The sequence below is a fragment of the Sturnus vulgaris genome, chromosome Z (genome assembly GCF_052056855.1).
Source record: "Sturnus vulgaris isolate bStuVul1 chromosome Z, bStuVul1.hap1, whole genome shotgun sequence".
In the NCBI taxonomy this organism is placed as follows: Eukaryota; Metazoa; Chordata; class Aves; order Passeriformes; family Sturnidae; genus Sturnus; species Sturnus vulgaris.
In genome coordinates, this window is record NC_142283.1 from 78898589 (window position 1) to 78920576 (window position 21988).

General features: G+C 42.5%; 1 protein-coding gene across 2 annotated transcripts in view; it reads left to right on the forward strand.

The window, feature by feature from the left end:
- SETBP1 (SET binding protein 1) overlaps positions 1–21988 on the forward strand; it is a 268017-nt gene that overhangs the window by 170466 nt on the left and 75563 nt on the right. For both annotated transcript variants that reach the window (XM_014894851.2, XM_014894852.2), the window contains one exon: positions 14097–17610. In XM_014894851.2, coding sequence (XP_014750337.2) covers positions 14097–17610 — 3514 coding nt within the window. The remainder of the gene's footprint in view (positions 1–14096; positions 17611–21988) is intronic.

Consider the following 21988-nt stretch of genomic DNA (forward strand, 5'->3'; position numbering starts at 1 on the left):
CCATTTCACTATCTCCACAAAGCTAAAAGTCTTTAAAAAGAACACTCTCGTGGGTTTGCAGCACAGAAATCATAGTCTTGTAGGTATGAGATTTGCTGGAATCCCAGCTGACAGGCTGTGAAAAGGTGCTGCTGTGCTGAAACACAGATCCATGCTATTCCTCCTCTGGCAAACAGGGATTCCAGCTGTGTCTGTAATAGGCACTTTAGATGGCACGTTCAGACTCATCTAGCAAGGTATCAGTTTGTTTTCACTCCAGCCAGATACTCATTTATTCAAAGTCTCGTTCATCTAGATTGTAGAGTGCCTTGGAAATGTGAACGTCTGGCCTTGGTCAGGAGAGTCTTCATGGATATCAGCAAAAATGAGTATGAGGAATACCCACTAAATTCTCCCTTTTGCACAGGTCAAGGAATATGAAGTACTTTGGGCAAATCACTGAGCCTTAGTATTTCCATCTGTAGTGGGATAATGACTGCTACTTCTTTCATGAAGTGCTTTGAGATTTATTTAAGATTGACTTTAGGTACCAACCAGGTATTTTTTGCTTTTGCTTTGCGTGAATGATGCAGAGATGTAATAAACTTTTGTTGCTTCTTTTCTCATTGGTTTGTAGCCATCTGCTCCACATGAACATGCTAGAACACTGATTTTACTCACTGAAGTAATATTTTTACAAAATGTAAATCTATGGTTCTGTATAGAGAATGGCATGCAAATCAATAGGGAAAAAAAAGTGCATGGTTCTGGATATATTTAGTAGTAGATGCCACCAGATGGGAATATAGATGATGAGGAAACTAGGAACTTAATTTTTAATATCTGCTGCTGCAGTCCACCCACCTGAGTGTTTGTCAGTCAATTTTTTTTTTTTGCCATACCTCTTGTACCAAAACCTAGCACAACACTGCCTTCTCTTTAAATATTCCCTTTGTCAGTAAAAGTAAATGCAAAATATGTTGCATGTGGAGAAATAAGTGTCAGGAAGCTCTATTTCTCTTCTCTCTTCACCTCTGGAGATATTATACATGCAAGAAAGCTGACACCCTCAATTATGCCTTACCTATTCCAGGAGGGAAAAAAAAAGAGGGGGGCAAAAAAATTTACTGTAATAAATCTCATGACCTCTAGTCAGGGAAAAAGTGAATTCTCAGGTATCCATAACAAGCTGAGCAGTCTGCAGCAGCAGAAATTACAAGTGCTGCCCACTGAACTAAATTCTCTGGCACTTTAAAGTGCACATTTCCCAGCTTTGCCCTTTCCACAGTATCCCACGGGGGCCACCCATAGCAACTGCTGATAAGGTCGTGTGCAGGATGGGTGATGAATCTGCCCTGATTTCACAAGGCTGTTGTGTCTGGTACTAGGAAATAGATATCTTTGTATCCTTGAGAGAAATCCTTAAGGGGGATCGTGCAGAACTCTGTGTATTGTCTAATGGAAAACAAAACTAAGGGCCAAAAACAACGAGAAAAAAGAGAATAACTACTGGGTATTAGGTAAATACTTAGAAAATAATATATTTTTTTCTAAGGCTGTTTAAAGCAGTCACTGGATATTTTTTGCAACAGTGACTTCAACATATGGATCCCTTTTGTACAGTGGTTTAGGATTTAGCTTTTGCTCTTTTTTCTCCCCCCACACCCAAAAAAACTCCCCAAAACACCCTTCAGAACACCAACTGTGACATTTGGATTGAGGCAGAGGTCTCCAACTGTTCAGAGCTCTGCATTTGGGCTCATCTTTTGAGACTGTGATGCAGCATGAAGAACAGCAGAGAAATTTATACCAGAAAATACTAAATCAATATGTTATTCTACATTTAAAACTGGGGTGGGGGGGGCGGGGGAGGGCAGGGAGAGGGAAGGAGCAAAGAGGAAGAAAAGAAAAAAAGAAAAGAAAAGAAAAAAAGAAGAAAAGAAGAAGAAAAGAAGAAGAAGAAAACAAAAGAGAAGAAAACAAAAGAGAAGAAAACAAAGAAAAGGAAAAGAAAAGAAAAGAAAAGAAAAGAAAAGAAAAGAAAAGAAAAGAAAAGAAAAGAAAAGAAAAGAAAAGAAAAGAAAAGAAAAGAAAAGAAAAGAAAAGAAAAGAAAAGAAAAGAAAAGAAAAGAAAAGAAAAGAAAAGAAAAAAGAAAAAGCAATGTTTTGGTTTCGCAGTGTTTTAGAGACTTCTTTGAGGCTTCTATCCAGATCAGGTGATACTTAGTGCCTCCCTTTAAAGCACAGAAACAAATCTCAGCTATTTGGCAAGGGCAGAGTCAGTCTGGAGGAATATTTCACACAGACTTGCCTCTCAAAAGTCCATGCTAAGCCAGATCAGAGGAATGGCAACAGAAATCACAGCAGCTTTCCCTGTGCCAGGTTGGTAGCCTGAGTGTGTTGAACTGGTGGATTTTGGCATCTCTCATCATTGCAGGACCAAGAGTGGTGCAACACTGCCCATCTTTTTTTCCAAAGGGAAAAAATCTCACTGGGTTTGCCAAGACAGAAAGGCCCTTCCTAGTAAATCAACTCTGCCTTACCCGTGGGACACACTGCTTTACAGCAGCAGGGAATATGGCAGGCAAAATGAATTGTTTAAAAATGTGAAATATTCTTTTTGGTCCAAGGATGAGGAGGAACTGTTGGGATGAGTCCAGAACTGAGGTATGTCTAGGGATGGAAATGGTTCCAGAGGAAGGGAGAAGAGACTCTGAACAGTGAGATTTATTGTGCTGGGATATAGACTCCCAGAAGAAGGGGCTGAAGACACATTGCTGGAATTGCTTAACATCAGGTTGGACAAAACACTGGAGTATTTAGAGAGGTTACATAGCCACAGATTTTTAAGGCTAGAAAGAACCACTTAGTCAAACCTCCTGCATGACTCATACCAGGGGATTTGCCTAAATGTATTCCTGTTCCAAGTCCAAGAGCTGTCAGAAAAACACCCAGCCTAGTTTTAAAAGAAACTCCCAGCTCTAGAGAACCCATTGATTTCTCTGATAAGGCATTCTCGTGATTATTTACACACCCTCTTAAGGTGTGAGCCATGTTTTCATGTCAGTTTTCCTAACTTCAAACCCTGTGTATCTGCTAAACTAGGGACCTTCTGTGGCGTTACTATTCCCATGTATTTTTATTTTCTTTGATGTATATCTCGGATGTTGTAATACCAGGTTCACCTCTGCTTTAGCCAATCTCCCTCTCTCCTCAACCAGCTCTTGGAAGCACTTATATTCCACCAACTCTTCCAATTCCAATCCTTCAAAATAAGTACTCTTTGAAAAGAAATAGGCATAGCTTTCCTCCCTTAGCAATGGGCAAGTGCATTTTGATGTCTAAAATGATGCTGCTGCTTGTGATTTACCCCATTTGCCAAGCTCCTTGGATAGGAGACTGTACCTTCAGTGCCAGTATTTTAATAGACTTACTCAACTTGAGCACGCAGTCAGCATTTAGGAGGAAGCAATAGCAGGGCTGGGAGTGGATTTGCTTCGTCAACATGTATAGAGAAAAGAAATGCACTTAAGTGAGTTACTGAAACAAAGGCAATTAAAAGGGCAATGCTCTGAGGTGCTGGTGGAACACAGCATGGCTCTGTCTGGTCTCACCCCCATCCCATGTGGAGTGTGTGCATAGAAATTCTACATTTCTGCACAGGTTCAGGACTGTAAGGTTTTCTCCAGAGCAGATTCTCAGCATGGGATAGGTCACTTCTTACCTAGATGTTCTGATACCAGTTCAGTTCTGGATGGTAATCCCAGGCCTGAATTTATATTAAAACACTTCATATTCAGCCTCATGTGTGTGAGACTCAGGACTCCATTTTACACCTGATTTGAGGGGTGAGAAGCAAGAGAAGGAGGTCATTTAAGCACTAAGCTGTGCTCAGAGTGTTTTGCAATCTTCCTGTCTAGACCACATCTCCCTGTCCTTTCTTTTTCTGGCCTATGCTGCTGTGGATTTATATGTGTAGAAGACAAAGTTAAACTTGGCCTTAAAGTGATGCTGTTGTACCTTAATAAAACTGTATTTAGTCTGGTGATATTGTAAAAACTCTTGAAAATATCTTGAAAGTATAAAAGCAAAGGACAATTAAATCTTGGGATCAGCTCCCAAATGGATTTGCACTGGAGATTCACACTTAATAAAATACAGAAAATTGCATTTTATTTTGGTACATAAATACTGGTAGTGGGGGATTGTGGCATTTAGAAGAGAGAATCACTCCACCAGAAAACTCACTTCAGCAAAATGATGCAGTCCAGTTGAGCCCTTTTTATGATCTGAGAAATGACTGTTTTTATAGCACACTAAATAAAACCTGCTATTTGAGCTGGAGGTTTATTAGTAAAGGTGATTTTGTCATAGCTGGGGAGGGAGGGGAGGAAGAAGAGATGAGGGATGAACATCAAAGCAGAGATAAGTGTCATTCAGGAAAAGCACAGCAATGTCCCAAAAATGCAGTGCCTGTTGTCATCACCTCCCCTAGCACCACCAGAGAGACATTTCATATCACCATGTTGTTGTTTTTGTTGTTCCAGTACATTATTACAAGCCTAGTTAAATTTCCCCTACTGGGAAAGACTTGGCTATAGGTGTGGTGAAGAACCTGCAAAAAACATCTGTGTGGAAGAGTTATCTGCAGGGAGCCAAATCCAGGGGATGGTAAAATTGGTTCTTATAGGAGAGCAGTCAGATTTAACCAGGGCAGCTTGTGTTTTTGCAGCTGCCCAAAATCATCCCTTCTATGGTCTTGAAAGAGGATTTGCAGCTGAGGATTTTTATTCTGACAGAACAAGTCCATGCCCCAGGAGTCCCAGTGCAGTGCTGGGCAGCCTTCTCCAAACCTGTATTCCATCAGTCCTTAAAGATCCTATGGATTTAAAATATGGATTGAAGACAAAAATCTTCAACAACAGTGTCACAGGGGCATCATCTCTAGTACAGAAACAGAGATGTCTGCTATGCTTTGGCCTCTTCAAGGCGTGCAAGGAAATTTCCCCAGCTATCAGTTCATGGGGCTGCTACTGGTTCAAGGGAAAAGGAGAGAAGGATCACCTTTTATGTGGTAACAATGGTGAAAAATGGTCACGTGTTATGGGGAAACTGGAGCATAAATCTCCTGAAGCCCCACTCATCCTGTAGCTTTTTGGAAATGGAACAGGTTCCACTGCACGCCTGCTTGGTCTGTTATAAGGCATGCACTCAGTGTGCCAGGGAAGATCAAAGTGCTCCTATTCCCATCTGCCAGAAAGGTATTATTTTACTGGTGGAAACAAAGCAGAATCCCACTTTGCAGCCTGATCCGAGCCCAGCTTTTTGGGAGAGCCCAGACCATATCCTGTCTCTGGGTGTGTACACCCCACAGCCCCCATTGCACAAAGTGTGATGGCTCTATGGTGTGTGCCCAGCAGAGCCAGAAATTCACCACGTATGAGCTCTCTAAGCAGATTTTACAAGGGGAACTTACCTCCCACGTTTTGGTTCGGGTTGCTGGAGTTCACCATTTCACAGTGAATTTGCTGAAGGCACAAGCAATGCTCTCACTGAATTCGTGGGACAGGACTCAGATCTTCATTCAGGGAAGTCAGAAAACACTCTGTATTTGACCTGTCCTGCAAATTTTCAAAGGGTTTATAACCCAGCTGTGTCTGATAGATGTTCTGGCAGATTTCTGGACCTTTTGTTAATGCTGTTGCACATTTAATACTTCATGCTAGACCTTAGCTGCAATCAGAATGCTTTGAAAGAATTAATCTGGTGGTCAGTAACTGCTAAATGAAGTGCATGCTAAAAGAATGATGAGCTAACTGACTGCAGCTCACAGCTTTTATGAGCTTCCCTAAATGCCTGTTTTCAGGTGAATTCAGCATCTCCTTGACATTTAAGGACTCAATTTATAATCAAATTATTTAACTCTAGTGGAAAGAATCACTGGCCTCAATGGAAAAGCCATTTATATTTCTCCCATCCCTCAGAAGAGAAAGAGTATTCAAAGTAATGCTACAATTCCTATATTAAATGAAGGATAAAAGAAACCTTTCAATGCAAATTAAGAACTGAGGGCTTTAAAAAATTATAGCAGAATCTTAAAGTGCACAGCTGTTAACATCCTTATTTCCAATTTAGCAATCTCAGATATACTGAGGGCAACTAAGATGGTGAAGGGCCTTGAGGGGATCAGCTGGGGTCACTTGTTCTGGTGAGCTGGAGGAGGCAGAGGTCAGAACCCATTGCAGTTACAGGTTCCTCATAAAGGGAAGAGGAGGGGCAGGCACTGATCTCTGCTCTGTGGTGACAGGGACAGCACCCCAGGGAACAGACTGAGGCTGAGTCAGGGGAGGCTTAGTTTGGGTATCAGGAAAAGGTTCTTCACACAGGGGGTGTTTGGGCTCTGGAACAGGCTCCCCAGGGAATGGGCACAGCACCAAACTGGCTGAATTCAAGGAGAGTTTCAGCAATGCTCTCAGCCACAGGGGGGATTGTTGGGGTGCCCTGTGCAGGGCAGGAGTTGGACTCATTGATCCTTATGAATCCCTCTCAACTCACCCTATTCTGTCATTCTGGGATTAGCATCCTACAAAACTCCACAAGTCTTTCAGAGATTAATACCCCTTACTGCTCCCATTTCTGCAGGTCCTAGTCTGTCTTGGGATCCTTCTGCTGTTTTATTTTGGGTGAGCCACTGTACACGTGTGCATTCACCTCTACAATTTGAAATTACAGAGGAAAGTGGAAGAGCAAGCTGAGCTAGAAACTTGGACAAGCAATGTCATAGTTACTGGTGAGAGCAGGTTGAGCTCCACAGAATTAACCATTCCTGAAGGGATGGAAGTGTGTATATGTATATATATTTTATATATTAATAATAAAGCCTTAATATCACTCCTGCAGTTAAGTTCATTAGCAAGGGTTTTGAACAAATGAAAGCATTCAGCACAGCAAAGATGCCTTGCTCTGCAAGTCCTGGCTTTGTGGATGTAATATCTGAAACATTTGCCTAAAATTCCTTGCACTGGCTTGAGGCCAAACAAGGACCAAACCAGGGTTATCTCAGCAGCTGAATGGGGAAAATTGTATGAGTCCCATTGTAGTCCACCTTAGCTGGTGCCCAATTGTTCTCTCCCAGCTGCCTAAACCAAGGCAGCAAACAGTGTTATGGTTAAACACGATATTTAAGCCACATTGTTATGTCGGTGATGATGGGTCCTTTGTTGGAGATGACAGAAAAATCCCATTGTTTAGAGTTTTCCCAGACTCAGTGCTTAATACAAAGCTCTGAAAAGAACAGGGTTGTTTAAACATTTGATAAAGAAAATATGTGCAGAAATGGGTCTATTCCACCAGCAAGGAGCAGATCAGCCTGCAGCGCCAAATTCTACCTTCATAAGTTCAACATGTTGTTGCAATTTGACAAAATAAAATCCTCAATCGCACTATGTGGAAAATAGAAGTGTCTGAAAAGCAGCAGAAGATTGAAACAGTGTGCAAATTATTCAGTTTAAAGCTGGTAGCAAAATGAATTTGGAATAACTTTGGAATTTCTGAATTATTTAGAAAATCGAGACGCTTTACCAGGAATGCATGAAGAATTACAATTCACAACTATGTGAGCATCTTTGGACTGTTCAGTAATCTCTGCATTGATTTGTCTTTTCCTTGGATAAGTGCTTTAGACAAGGTATTCTCAAAACAATCATGATGCCAAAGCCTGAATTTCAGCTTCTTTGTATTGATACAATCCCACAAACACACTGCACACTCTGAGATGTTTAGTTTGGTGAATGGACACAAAGAGATGTTGCTTGGCTTTTAATTAACCGACTCCCACCCCATGCTGTGTCGTGCTCTCATGGGCATTTTTGCATTAATTCCTGCTTCTCTTTGTACGTGAAATGAGTGTTCAGGGGTTGGAACTAGGTTTTCTTTAAGGTCCCTTCTAACCCAAACCATTCTATGATTCTGTGGTCCACACTCCTGTGAGCATGGTGGTTATTTGGGCTTTGTGCTCTTTGAGACCCAGGGAGCTGTAGAAGGAGTAAACTCTGGGAATGATAAATTTGCAACAGTACTCTGGAAAATCCCCTATTTTGGAACCGTAGCAATGAATTTTTAGTGTTGCTGATGTGCTTTCTTTTGGTGTTTCACTTTTAATTAAAGCCTGTATATCAGTTTTGAGCTAGCTCCAGTGGTGTTCCTCAAAAGACACCACTGTTTGTACTTTCAGCAAGTGTCATTTTCTGGTTTGTATCCCTCATCCATGGCTAGAGTCACTGAGGACCTGAAGAAATTCCTAAGACCATTTCAGAGGGCTGCAATTATGAACTGACTTGACTTGATCACAGGCTCCTCACACCTCATGTCCATGACTGCTCAACCTGTAAGTCATCAGGCCAGAGTCATATTTGCCTGAGCCTGCCGTCTCCTCCACTTGGCATCTTTTATTTAGAGAGTAATTCTGCTCTGGGAAAGCTCAGTGTACTCACCAAAAGACATGAAATATCTCCAACCTGGAGCTCTGATTAGAGCCTGCAAGTGAGCAGTTTACAGACATCCCATTGGGACACAAGGGGAAATGCTCAATTTTGACCAAAAGTATGAGCTGAGCCAGGATTATTTATTCATGTGTTGGAGCTAGAAATCTCTTTTTTTTCCCTTTCTTTCAAAGGGTATTTTTTTTCTCTAGTAACATGTGTTCATGCATGTCTAGGAAGCAGAAACTAAAGAGAAAGCTTTTTCAAGGGGAACAAATAACTTGGAGATTCTCCAGTTTTTAGGAACTCAGGACAAGAACAGAGACTGATCTTTCAGTCAGGCAGGTGCCCACTGCATTTTCAGTCAGTGCCTGCAGATTTATTCATCCAGCCTGGAACATCTCAGGCTGACAGTTTGCTAGACACCAAAGTTCTGTTATAAGGATTTTCTGAAGGACTTTTGGGTGTAAACCCCAGCTAAGCAGGTCTGAATTCGGGCCTGCCTTTCCTCTCAGCTGGCTGGGCACAGGAAAGTCCCCTCTGCATGAAGTCTCTCTGCCACAGCAGACTGCTGTGCCTGAGCTCATACCATTCTCTGCATGGCTAGGACACCACACCTGGGCATCCAGCACCTTGCCAGCTCAGGAGGTAAAGCAGAACAAGTGCCCACATACCTCACAGCTTCACCCCACAGATTTCCAATGACATGCCAGCTCCTAGGTGGCAAAATTCGTACTAAAAAATGCTTACAGGTTCCTAGACCACACAGAGGTTTTCATGTTTGGATGATATTTGCTCTTACTGGTGAGGCAGGGTGGCCCTGAGATAAAAGAAAGCACTTCCCAATACCTTGATTTTCAGTGACTTCATGCATTTAGAGAAGACTTTCCTCTTTTTCTCTCTTTTTTTTTTTTTTCAATTTTGTTTCCATCCCTGTGAAGAAGATAACAAAGGATAGTATGTCCCCAGAGCACACTGATGTGCCACTGTGGATGCCAATCCCCACAGACGCTCCTGATGTTATTAATTTTTAAAACAAACTTGCTGATTGAGGTTCTGACTGCCTTTAAATTGTCTCTACAAGGAGACTGTGTACTAATTAACCCACAGAAACAATCAATGATGTACCTTTTTCAAGTTTCAGGGTGATTAGAATATGAAAATGAAGAGCACAATGGTGCAGATGTTTTAAAATCACAGCAGACAGCAATTAGTGACATGGGAACCAGCTGCTTATCTCTCCAGATAAAGCCTCTTAATAGGGAATTACACTTGAGGAGCCATTACACAGATGGATCTGCGAATGATTTAAAGAGGGGGCGTTGTAGTATTAACTTTGATTTGCAAGCCAGATTCTTGACAAGCTTTATGTGTGTTACCTCCTAAAAAAGGTGCATTTGGAGTAGGAGGGAACGATCCCCCTAAGCACTCAGATTTTTTTTTTTTTCAGGTGTTAGGTTCCTCTAAATATATAGTTTATCATAATTATTTTTTTAATTTGGATTTTTTTAAAATCATTGTTATTATTTTAATAGGCTGTTGATTTTGTTGCTGTCACCTCCTCCCGGTTTTTGCATTTGGATTGGAAGCAGCATGTGGGTTTAGACAGAAGCTCAGTCAAGAGAGCAAGTACACAGACTGAAGCATCCTAAAAGAGTCCCTGAGGGATGGATTCTGCTGCTGGGTACTACTTGCAGAGTAGGATGCTGCCCCTCATGGGACTGGTACAGCATCATCTCCTCAGCTGCAAGGGCAGCATACCAGAATAAAACTGTTCTGGGGAGTAATCACACCTGCAGGTGCAGGGTTGCACAGGATGGGAGGGACAGGTAATAAATATATGCTGTATAAATATGCAGCATAAAACTTCTTCTTATCTATGACCAGTGATCACCAGTGAATGGGATCTATCCTGCTCACAGGTCCACTCACCACTGCCAAAGCTGAGGCCTGAAACTCATGAGTTTGTCATTCAGATCTTGTTCTACTAATAAGAGGATTCTAATCTTACAGTCTAAGGTTTAGCATGTGTTGGATCAGGTTGCTCAAGCTTTTTTGCAGTTACAAAAGCTATCATCTTCTTTATGTGTATTCTATTTTCTTTAAAGAACAATTGGGATTATTTAAACTACTAAAAACATCCAGTAAACTGTATATGAAGAGAAATATTGACCAAGTATTCTGAGTTGTAGTAAAATTACATTAATTAATTTACACTTCTACTTCCACAAAAGAAGAAGGAGCAAATTCTCAGTGCAGAATGCTTGGCTGTGGAAGAAAATCCCATTTAATGAAAGGGCAAATGACAAGCAGAGGCTGGTGCTGAAGTTTGAAGCATTTTTAGGGTCTCATAAACCAAAAAGTAAATAAAGATAAATCCTTCTGTTTTCATGAAAAAAAGCCCACTATTCTTTATGCTGGTCTCAGCTGGCTGCTATAGGAACTCTATTCAAGTCAACAGCCCCATGGAGCTGGAGTATATTGCATACTTATTGACAAATAAAGCAAAGAATTTGGGTGAAAGGTATCAAGATATAAGTTTCTTAAGATTCCCTCACCATCCTTACAGGTCTGACATCTCTGCCAGATGAGCAGAGTCTTGGCTTAGCTGAGCTAGGCTTCCTTGGCTTTTTGGGATGGTGCTTATGCAGCAGGGAAAATTGAAGCCTAAACATTAGGACCAATGGGGGTCAAACAGCAACCCAGATGAATACAGGGGGAGTAAAATATACTTGGCAGCATCACTTTCAACTGATTTAGTAGTGCTTTTGGGTAAAGAGTCCTCACGTATCCATTGCAGCCACTGAAACCCAGCCTGCTGCAGCCAAATCATCTCTAGTCACTGTGCTGCAGAAGAATTATTTTTGGGTGGTATGGATGTGTCTGGCAAGGCAGAGCAAATAAATGTCACGCTGGAAGAAGTTTCATGAGGAAACCCAGCAGACTGTAATGTGCTTGGGCAGATATATAGTTCTGACATCCCACTTAGGAAATGGAGTCCCCTGATCCTGCAGACTGGTCATTTTCTGAAGGCCTGTTGAAATTGGAGTGCTTACCTGGGTGATTAAATGCCTCCAGAGTTGGCACCTTTGATGACATAGGCATATCTTCCTCATGAATTTTAAGATCAATGTGGTGGTGGCCTGTGCTGCTGGAGCAATGTCAGGGCTATCATTAGGGATGTGTTGGGAGTTGCATCATCACTATGCAATGTACAGGACAAGGAAATGAGGCTGGAGGAGCCAAGCCATATATCAGCACTCATCGCTGATCTATAGCTGGCCTCTCCATTCTGAGCCCTTATTAACTGCCTTAAAATACAGATCAGAGATTATTGCTCCTTCTAGGCCATGGATCTCCCTGTGTGTGATAGATATGGAGGGACCAGAGTGGTACCAGAGTGCAATGTTTTTGTTCCTTGCTTAACCCTCCTTCTTATTTTTATCTTTTTTTTCTCTCTCTCTTCCAAATGAAATGTTTCAGGTCATTTAGTTTCACGGCTCAGCACTTGGAAGTAACGTGGGTGTAAGGAGCTGGTTTGGTTGCAGCCAGCAGGCTGGAATCTGTTCAGAAACAGCCTAGCCCTGCCTCAATGTGGGTACTGGGGACAAAAAGAGGCTCAGCTTAGCTTTTCCAGGGCTTCTTCACATCAGGAATTGTGGTACCTCGGGAAGATGAAGTTTTATGTGAGGCTGGAGTGAAGCACAGCCATCTATCTCCCCCTGGGACATCACCAGAGGATGCCCTGCCCATCTCCTTGTGCCAGGGCACCCAGCCTAGTGGTGGAGAAGCCTGAATGGCCCAGGCAAAATGGATCTCAGGAGCTTTGGGATCAGTTTAAAATAAAATAAAACAAGCTGCAAAACTCCAGTGCTGGTGGTTTCCCTTCCCTGGACCCATCCCAAGATATGGGTGTGGATGGGCCCCCTTTTCTGAAGGAGGGCATCATCGTGGGTTGTGTCCTCTGTGTGCTGCAAGGTTCGTGTGTGGGAAGGCACTGTGAGGAAGAGGAGGAGAAGGATTCATTCCCCAAGGGCTGTTTATGCTTTCAGCTCTTTTCTCAGGCTGAGGAAACCGGGTGTCGCTCACCCATGACATCTGCAGCTCCACCACAGCTGCATGCTTTCGTTCTCTCACTCCACAATTCCTGGAAATCTCTGTTTTCCCTGAGCATGGCTGGTCCATGTGCACGACAGCTGAACTATCCACAGGATTTAAGAGTCCCCAATTGCTGCTCAGACAATGGACCAGAACAACTTCGTTATTGACTATTCCAGGAAAGCCACATGTCTATATTTATATGGGCATGAAAGATAGCTCAGCATCAACTTGTCAATAATGTGGCCACTAAATAATGTGCAGTGGGCTTGGGCTTGTCTTGTCCTTTTCAAACTTCTCTGAAGTTGCTCAGAACTAGGGACACCTCATTTCTCAGCCTCATTTCCCTCTTATTCCCTTTTGCCTGCTTGTCCCAAAATTTCTGCTGCAAACACCCCAAAGGGAGATCTAACGGGCTACTGATAGAAACTTAATTGTAACAGAGTGTTTGCAGGAACACAAGACACACAGCAGTTATTAACTACTTTTCTTTCCTTAGTTATGTTTTTATTTTCAGTCTCATAATTTATTTGACATCCACAACAGTGTCAGTAGTTTGTACACCTAATACTGCCTGCAGTCTGACCCAGAGCTTTACAAAATAAAAGCTGTAAAATTAAAAAAAAAAAAAAAAGAAAAAAAAGAAAAAAAAAGAAAACAGATCAACCAAAGAAAGTAAAAAACAAATAGATAGATACTTTTACTTTAAAAGGAAAAAGTTACAGCTGAAGTAAACAAAATTTTTTTAGCTGGAGGCCCACCAAGAGAAAAACAGTAGAGTTTCTTTTGCTCTGTAAGAGTCTTCAGCATAATTCTGCCCTTGCTGTAACCTCTGCGGCTTGAAGAGCTCCTGTCAGAGTAGAAATCATGTTGAAAATATCTCTCACCAACATTGCAAATAGCAGAGTTTTAAAATGGAAAGGGAGTAATGCAAATCTTGAACCTGCCAAGTGTGCCTCACACACTTGACGCTATGCATATGATTTTAAGCACTAAGTATGTGGGGATGGCTTCCATGTGGAAATTCAAGTAAATCTTTGCAGAATCTGCCTTCATAGAGAAGTAGACCCTTGGGTTTTCCTCTTGTTTGTTACAACTTCCAAGATAATTTTTCAGTTTTCTTGTTTACAATAATGAGTTTAATTGCTGCTGTTGAGCCTCAAGTTCTATGAGCAATTATTTTTCAGGAAAAAGGCATTCTCACCAGGAGGCTGAGTTGCACCATTCATCCATTGAAAGGGAATATTTCGCTTGTGTTTTAAATTAAAAATCAATAGAATATGTTCCTTTAGCAATTTTGCATTTATAGAAATATTTCCACTGTTTTTAGAGTAGGGAAACCAAACAAAATTTGTTTACTGTGCATGAAATCTAAATGCAAATTTGGCTCAAGTATAGGAAGATTTTATAAAGGTTCCTAACTCTTACAATGGCATTGTTATTATTCACTGCGTAAATAAAGATCTGCAGCCAGTGGTTATGAATGGACTGCTAAACTAATTTTTTTTCCCCCTCTGTTTATTTTCTGTTCCCTTCCAGGTTTATGACAGGCCACAGAAACATTCTACTCTGCACTATGATCCAGGCCTCCAACAAGACTTCACCAGTGACACCTTAAAATCAAAGCACCAGCAGAAAAGTAGCAACCAGCACCACATTGACTGGTCAGCGAGCTCCGACACCGGACCCGCTTCTCAGAGTTGCTTCATCAACACAGAGCCCAGTAGAGAAGCAATTAGTGCCACCAAGGTCTCTGCTCTGGAGCCAGGAGTTTCCTACAGCAAATCCCAGGCCAAGAAGTCCAGCAGCAGCAGCAGCAGCAGCAGCAGCAGCAGCAGCAGCAGCAGCAGCAGCAGCAGCACGTGGGGGCAGCTGTCGGTCAGTAGTAAGGAGCTGGCGATTTGCAGCGCGGTCCCGTCGCCCAGCGGCATCAGCGCGGCCGCCCAGCCCAGCAGTGCCTCCGAGTGCAATGGGCTTCTGCCTCTTGGAGATCAAGAGGGAGGTGTGCAGCTGGAGGCCCCCGATCAGCCCGCTGCAAGTACGAAGAAGAAGTCCAGCAAAAAGGACTTGATGAGCCAAACCATCCAAACCACGGATATCGAGTGGGTAAAGAGCGCTCAGAAAGCGTTTGACAGCAAATCCCATGACAGCATGGAAGGGAAAAAGGAGTCTTACTCGATGGACAGCATGTTGGATACATCACCCTCGAAGCAGAATCCCATTTCTGCCAGCACTTGTGAAAATGACACCAATCACGTACGAATTACTATCCCAATAAAGTCTCCGACAACAGATGCATCTGGCCACAAAAGGAAAAAGAGGCAATCCATGAAATCCTCCATAGAGAAAACTATCCAGGAGAAAAGCCTGCCCTCCGTGCTTTCTTTGAGCAGTGAAATGGCAAACAGGACCATCAGCTCTCAATCAGAGGGGAGTAAAAAAGATGTTCGAGCCACAAAGCCAGGGAAAGTGATTGAAAATGAGTCCCCCTTAGCAGCTATTGACAGTGGTGTGTTCACGGACAAAGCATCCCCCAACAGTGCCGCCCGACCAAGAAAACCTCTACCTGTGACATCCACTCTCCTACCCACCAGTCTTTCCACAGCTGGCAAATTACCTGACGTCCAGCACCCCAAACATGCAGCTAAGCGTCGGTGGACCTGCAGCAAACCTAAATCTATTATTCGGGAGACCTCCCTGACGACATCTGAGAAGCTGATGGTGGAGCCTCCTTCAGCCTACCCCATCACACCATCCAGCCCTCTGTACACCAACACAGACAGTCTTACTGTGATCACACCTGTCAAGAAAAAAAGGGGACGACCAAAGAAACAGCCTTTGCTCACTGTTGAAACCATTCATGAGGGGACCTCCACCAGCCCAGTGAGTCCAATCAGTCGTGAATTTCCAGGAACAAAGAAAAGGAAGAGAAGAAGGAATCTGGCCAAGTTTGCCCAGATGGTTCCAGGAGAGGACAAGTCCATCAGTGAACTCAAATTTCACAAAAAAGTGGGGAAACTTGGGGTCTTGGATAAGAAGACCATCAAGACCATTAATAAAATGAAAACCCTCAAGAGGAAGAACATTCTCAATCAGATCTTGTCCTCCTGCTCCAGCAACATAGCTCTGAAAGCAAAAGTCCAGCCACCTTCTAGTGCTGGGCCAACCACCATTGATGCCAGGCTAGGGAAGCAGATCAATGTCAGCAAGAGGGGGACTATCTACATTGGTAAAAAACGGGGCAGAAAGCCAAGGGCAGAGCTGCAGCCTCAGCCAGAAGAACCTAAGACAGCCATCAAGCACTCAAGGCCTGTTTCCAGCCAGCCAGAAAACCCAGCAGTGCCTTCCAACCTGCAGTCACTTGTGGCATCGTCACCAGCAGCTATTCATCCGCTTTCAACACAATTAGTGGGGATCAACGGCAACCTCAGCCCTGCAAGCACTGAAACTAATTTTTCAGAGTTAAAAACTATGCCAAATCTTCAACCTATCAGTGCTCTTCCTACAAAAACCCAGAAAGGAATGCACAGTGGAACTTGGAAGCTGTCTCCACCCAGGCTAATGGCTAATTCACCTTCTCACCTCTGTGAAATAGGTTCTCTGAAAGAAGTCACGCTGTCACCAGTGAGCGAGTCTCACAGCGAGGAAACCATACCAAGTGACAGTGGGATAGGTACAGACAACAACAGCACCTCTGACCAAGCCGAGAAAAGCTCAGAATCCCGCCGGAGATACTCCTTTGATTTCTGCACCCTGGACAATCCAGAGGCTATCCCATCTGACACCAGCACAAAGAACAGGCATGGTCACCGGCAGAAGCATCTCATTGTGGATAACTTTCTCTCTCATGAAAGTATTAAAAAGCCAAAGCACAAGAGGAAAAGGAAAAGCCTGCAGAACAGAGATGACCTCCAGTTTCTGGCAGACCTTGAGGAACTCATCAATAAGTTTCAAGTGTTCAGGATTTCCCATAGAAGTTATACATTTTATCATGAAAATCCATATCCCAGCATCTTCAGGATTAATTTTGATCACTACTACCCTGTGCCATATATCCAGTATGACCCATTGCTCTATCTTCGCAGGACCTCTGATATGAAGTCTAAGAAGAAGCGTGGTAGACCTGCCAAAACCAATGACACCATGACAAAGGTGCCTTTTTTACAAGGGTTCGGTTACCCTATTCCCAGTGGGAGTTACTATGCACCCTATGGAATGCCTTACACATCAATGCCTATGATGAATCTTGGTTACTACGGTCAGTACCCAGCTCCTTTGTACCTGTCTCACACGCTTGGAGCGGCTTCCCCATTTATGAGACCTACCGTGCCCCCACCCCAGTTCCATGCAAGCTCTCATATGAAGATGTCCACCACTGCCAAACACAAAGCAAAACACGGAGTGCACCTACAAACCCCTGTGGGAATGGGCCTTGGAGACATGCAGTCCTCTTTGGCTCCTCCGAAGGTTGGAGGAACAAGCCTTTCAAGTGGCCGACTTCACAAAAGGAAACACAAACATAAGCACAAGCATAAGGACGAGCGGATATTGGGGACTCACGAAGATCTGAGTGGTCTCTTTGCTAGCAAGTCCACTGGCTTCTCCAGCCACGCCATCAACGAGAGGCTGAGTGGCTCAGACAAAGACCTGTCCTTGCTCAACGAGAAGAGCAAGCATAAGGAGAAGCAGAAGCACCAGCATTGTGAAACCGGGCACAAAGGCTCAAAGAGTAACTTTGAAGTGGATACGCTGTCTACGCTATCACTTTCTGATGCCCAGCAGTGGTCACAGAGTAAAGATAAAAGTGACTCAAGCAGTGATCCCATTGACTCTTGCACAAAGAGATACTCTGGTAATACTGAGAGTAATGGAAGGTCAGAGTCCCTGGACATGTTTGGTGAAATGAATTCCTCAAGTGAGAAGCGGGACAATGATGCAAGTGGGAATAAAAGAAGAAGCTTTGAAGGCTTTGGAACTTACAGGGAAAAGGACATTCAGCCCTTCAAGACAAATAGGAAGGACAGAAGTACTTTTGATTCTTCAGCCTCTTCAGGTAAGCTTTGTTTTATTCTATTTTACTTTTGCTATTTACTGCACTAAAATTTCAATGCTCAACAAAGAGAGACTCATCATTTACAGCAAATACATTTATGTGTTCATAACTTCTCTGGCTTTTGTAACTGACTGTCATTCTTCATCCAAACTTAGGGGAGATCAACAAGAAAGTTGGTCACATGCCCAAAGTTTTAAAAGTCTTCAAGCTGTTACACAGCATTTTATAAATATTTGTACTGCCTTCACCTATGTCATGGCTTGTTGCACTTCTTTCTAAAATCTGACCACTGCGTTCTGCAATAGCAGCAATTGTAATGCCTGTTGGCAAGGTGGTCGTCCCTCTAATCAGTGTCTAACATGACATGGTCAAAGTCACTGTCCAGCCTTTGGGAAAAGAGCAGAGAGTCTCTGCTCTGGCCCATAAAATGACCAAAACCCATTTGCTGATGGGATGGACCAGACATGTGGGAAGGTGTGAAGCTGTGTCAGTGTCCCATTAATGTGTTCTTCTGCTGATCCAGAGGTATCCACCATGAGTGATGGCTGGGCTGAATATCTGGAGATCCTGGGTACAGTCTTAATGTAAATCTGTCACTTCCAGCTGCAGGTGTCATATAAAATAATTATCCTGAGCATTGAGTGGCTATAGGAAGGGATGGTGTCCAGGAAACAAACACTTGCCAATGGACTCTGAAGAGTTTTAGGTCTCATGACTTGGAAATATACGTTGGGTAGATGAAGAGGGAGGAAGCTCTTTTTGGCTGCTCAGGACATCTGTTCCTCTCCTGCAGAGTAGGGAAAAAGGGAATCTGAATCTTGCCTGAGAGACTGAATTGTACTTTACAATAGGGAGCTGCTTTTGCGATGACACAGAGGCAGGTGTTTTTGTGCATTATAAATGAATTTAGCTTGGGAGCAAGCCCAGTGCTTCCACACCATCAGATATTTATCACAAAGCGGATTTCACACTTAGTTCTGGAAAGGGGTGAGCTTTGCTGAACCAACCAGTGGTGGATGAGATTCTGATGTGCTAAAAGAGTTTCAAAGAAAAGTAGCTGATAGCCTTCAAAATTAAAAGAAAATTAGCTGAGAGCACAGGAGTAGAGAATTTGTATAACTTGCCAATGTAAGGCTCTTTACTGGCTTGTGACTGATCAAGTTCCAAAGACTGCTCATGCTTAAGCCACCTAAACATTTCCAATTCCTTCACCAAGACCAGAATCTGAAATACAGTAGTGAAAAGTAGTCTGAAATGACAGATTACCCCATGAAAACATTCCCATTCATAATATCATATTATATTAGACCAGTTGTGACATCAAAAAATGATACATCCAAAAATATAAGAAAAGAGATTGAAATAAGTCTCTGAGCATCAAAGTTGCAACATGCCTAACAAGGACCAAAGGTATTCTCCACCAAGTGCTGCAGTGGCTATTTCGTTAAAGAAGTTGTGTCCTGGTACATAGGATTAAAAAGCTTCAAAATGTTTAACAATTTTTTAATTTTTTTTCCTTTTTTTAATGTAAATTCACAGTTTTCACAGTTTGATCACAGCCTTTGCGTTTGAAGACTTTTTGCTCTTTGAACAGAAGATATTTGCTAAATCTGTAGTTTTCAATATATTTTACTTAAGGCATAGCAAACTGTCAAAATTCCCAACAGTGCTGAACTCAAATTAGTTTCCAAAGTGGGGGCATGATCCCCACCATGCTGACTTGAAGACAGAATTAGTAAAGAAAAAGTCGATTTCATGTTATTTTCCTTCAGTTTATTCCTCATGAAAATAAACGTATAAGATAGAGGGCTAGAACTTGCCATGGAAGTCCATTAGATTTGCAGTTTAAACTTTTTAAACTAGTTCTTGTTTAAACTGAAGTTATTATTTTTTAAATTTATTTTTGCTCTTCATGTTTACAGCCGCACAGCATTCCATATGACCTAATCCATCAACTCTCAGATTATTAATTTATTTCTTCATTGTAATGCTATTATTTGGATGGAAAAATCATCAGCAGTTAGCTAAGCAGAGCCAGATAACCAGAGCCATACCTTGCACTACAAGGAAAAATACTAAAACTAAACTCTGCCAAGAAAGGCCTGGAGCCAAGACTGCTCATTAAATCCTAGGAACATCTGTCTGTTTATGACTGCCTAGGATCTCAGTGCAGCTTTTTTTCCTCTCTGAATTTGACCTTCGCTGGGATTCCCAGCAGAGGTCTGCACTCGAGTCTAGCCATAACTATTTAACCAGTCCCACAGAGGGAGGGTTACTCTCTTCCATGATAACCTTCACCTTCTTCCTCCTAACTCACCTTGCTTTTCCCTGAGGAGGTTAAACAAAGATTAACTAATCAGGAAAAAATAAAAGGTAAAAGAAAAAAAAAAAAAAAAAAAGCTGTATGAGGACATATATGTCTGTCCCAGGAGGCAACATCCATAGTCTGATTGCTTTGTCCTTTCAATATGTGTCATCTTTCACAAGTTAAAAATAATATATAACAGAGATAAGAGCAGACATCCTGAATATTCTGATGAAAGCTGAAATTAGATTTATATCACAATTTCAGTGTTATCTCTACTGCATTGGCATTTTGGTGTGCTCTGTACTGCCATTTGCAACTTCATTTAATTCTTCTGGAGATAAAATGCTTAGCAAAAACTACCCACACAGTGAATATACCTATGATGAGAGGGATGAGAGAATCATTTACTGTTCTTTGGTGATTCAGACACTGCACTTTGTTTCAGTGTGGTGTGCAGCTGCAGGTATTGTTGTTAATTTATGTTTTTGTCTGTGTTGTGACAGCACATATCAATTTCTGAGAAGTTTGGTGTTCCTTGGTGATAGATGTGGTCCTGCTTATGGTAGAAAACAGTCCTGTTGTACAGTCTTGAAGCCTAGGTATGATTTTACTCTCTAGAAAGATATAGGCCATAAAAGGAAGAGTTGTCCTTCTTATGTTTTGGAGAGGCTGGTTGCAGTCCTGGCACAAGAAAGGTGTATGGCACAGGTTAACCAGAGAAATTATGGATGCCCCATTCCTGGAATTGTTCAGGGACTGGGTTGAGGCTTGAGTACTTGGGCTAATGTAAGGTGTCCCAGCTCAACCCAAGAAATTTGGAAATAGATGACCTTTAAAGGTCTTTTCCAACCAAACTATTCCATGATTCTGTGATTGGATGTAGAGATCTGTGCCCAAGGTGAATGGACCCATAGAAGGAATGTCACCAGTTACTTTGGTTGGTCACAGCAAAAGCCAGCTTCTTGTCCTGCATCAACCAGGACTATCACTGGCCATTCTTTAGTGGACACCATGTGGCCTTTGAGTCAGCATACAGTTTTGGGACCACTTTGGGTTAAATTTGCAATATTAGTGTATATGGCTAGTTTCCCAGCAGCCTGACTGCTTCTACACTATTGTTCTGGAGAAGCTAGTGTTCCTTCCATAATAACAAATCAATAACTCTTCCCATCTACTCCTCATGACCTGTTTCATCCTGATATCTTTTTCTGAAATTGTTATTTTTATTAAGTTTCTTGTGCTCATCTAACCCTCCTGCATTTGGAAAGACTAATTAATCAAAACTAATTTAACAATGCTTTTCTATTTAGCCAAAGACTACTCCAGTGGCATTAGCCTGGCCTACAGGCAAGAATAAGGCAGAAAGTGTTTCAAATCCTGCCTTGCCACTGGCACTTGGGCACATCCTAGACTGAGCTGTCAAGATGTGTGCACCAGGCATTGGCTCAGGCCACTCCTTCCTTCCCACAGTCAGAAGTGTACCTCAGCTTGCAAAACAGTCTTGGAGTCCCTCTGGCACGGTGTGACCTGAGGCACTGTGCACAGCTGGATGGCTGAGCCTTTCATCTGCTTTCCAGGTGTTACTCAAGCCCCAGGTGAGGGACCCAGGGAGAGGTCACAGATTGGTGCTGCAGCTGGGCTGGGGAGACTGAGAATAGAGTTGTTTTAAAGAGGCCCACGTGGCAAACTCCACATCTCCTTGTGATGTGTCTGCCAGTTTCATGGTGCTGGAGAAGAGACTCCCATTGCTGATGAGCAGTCTCAATGCCATAGCTTGTGCCACAGGAAAAAAAGTAACATTGTTTTTCTCTTACCTTTTTCCTTAGGTGGAATAATGAGGAAAAGCACATTTAACCTTTTAAGGTGCATAGATAAGATGGGGATTTGCATGTACAACCTGTCAGATTATGTCCTAGTTACAATCACTGCAGGCCAGGATGTAGCTGGAGGTGGAGCAGAGGTTGAGAGTTGCTATATGCAGGGTTGCATTTCTGCTTTTCTTTGTCGTGAGACTAATCAAGGTCTGTGCTACCTTACTGTCACATAATTTCTGCCTTCTGTTTTTTTTTT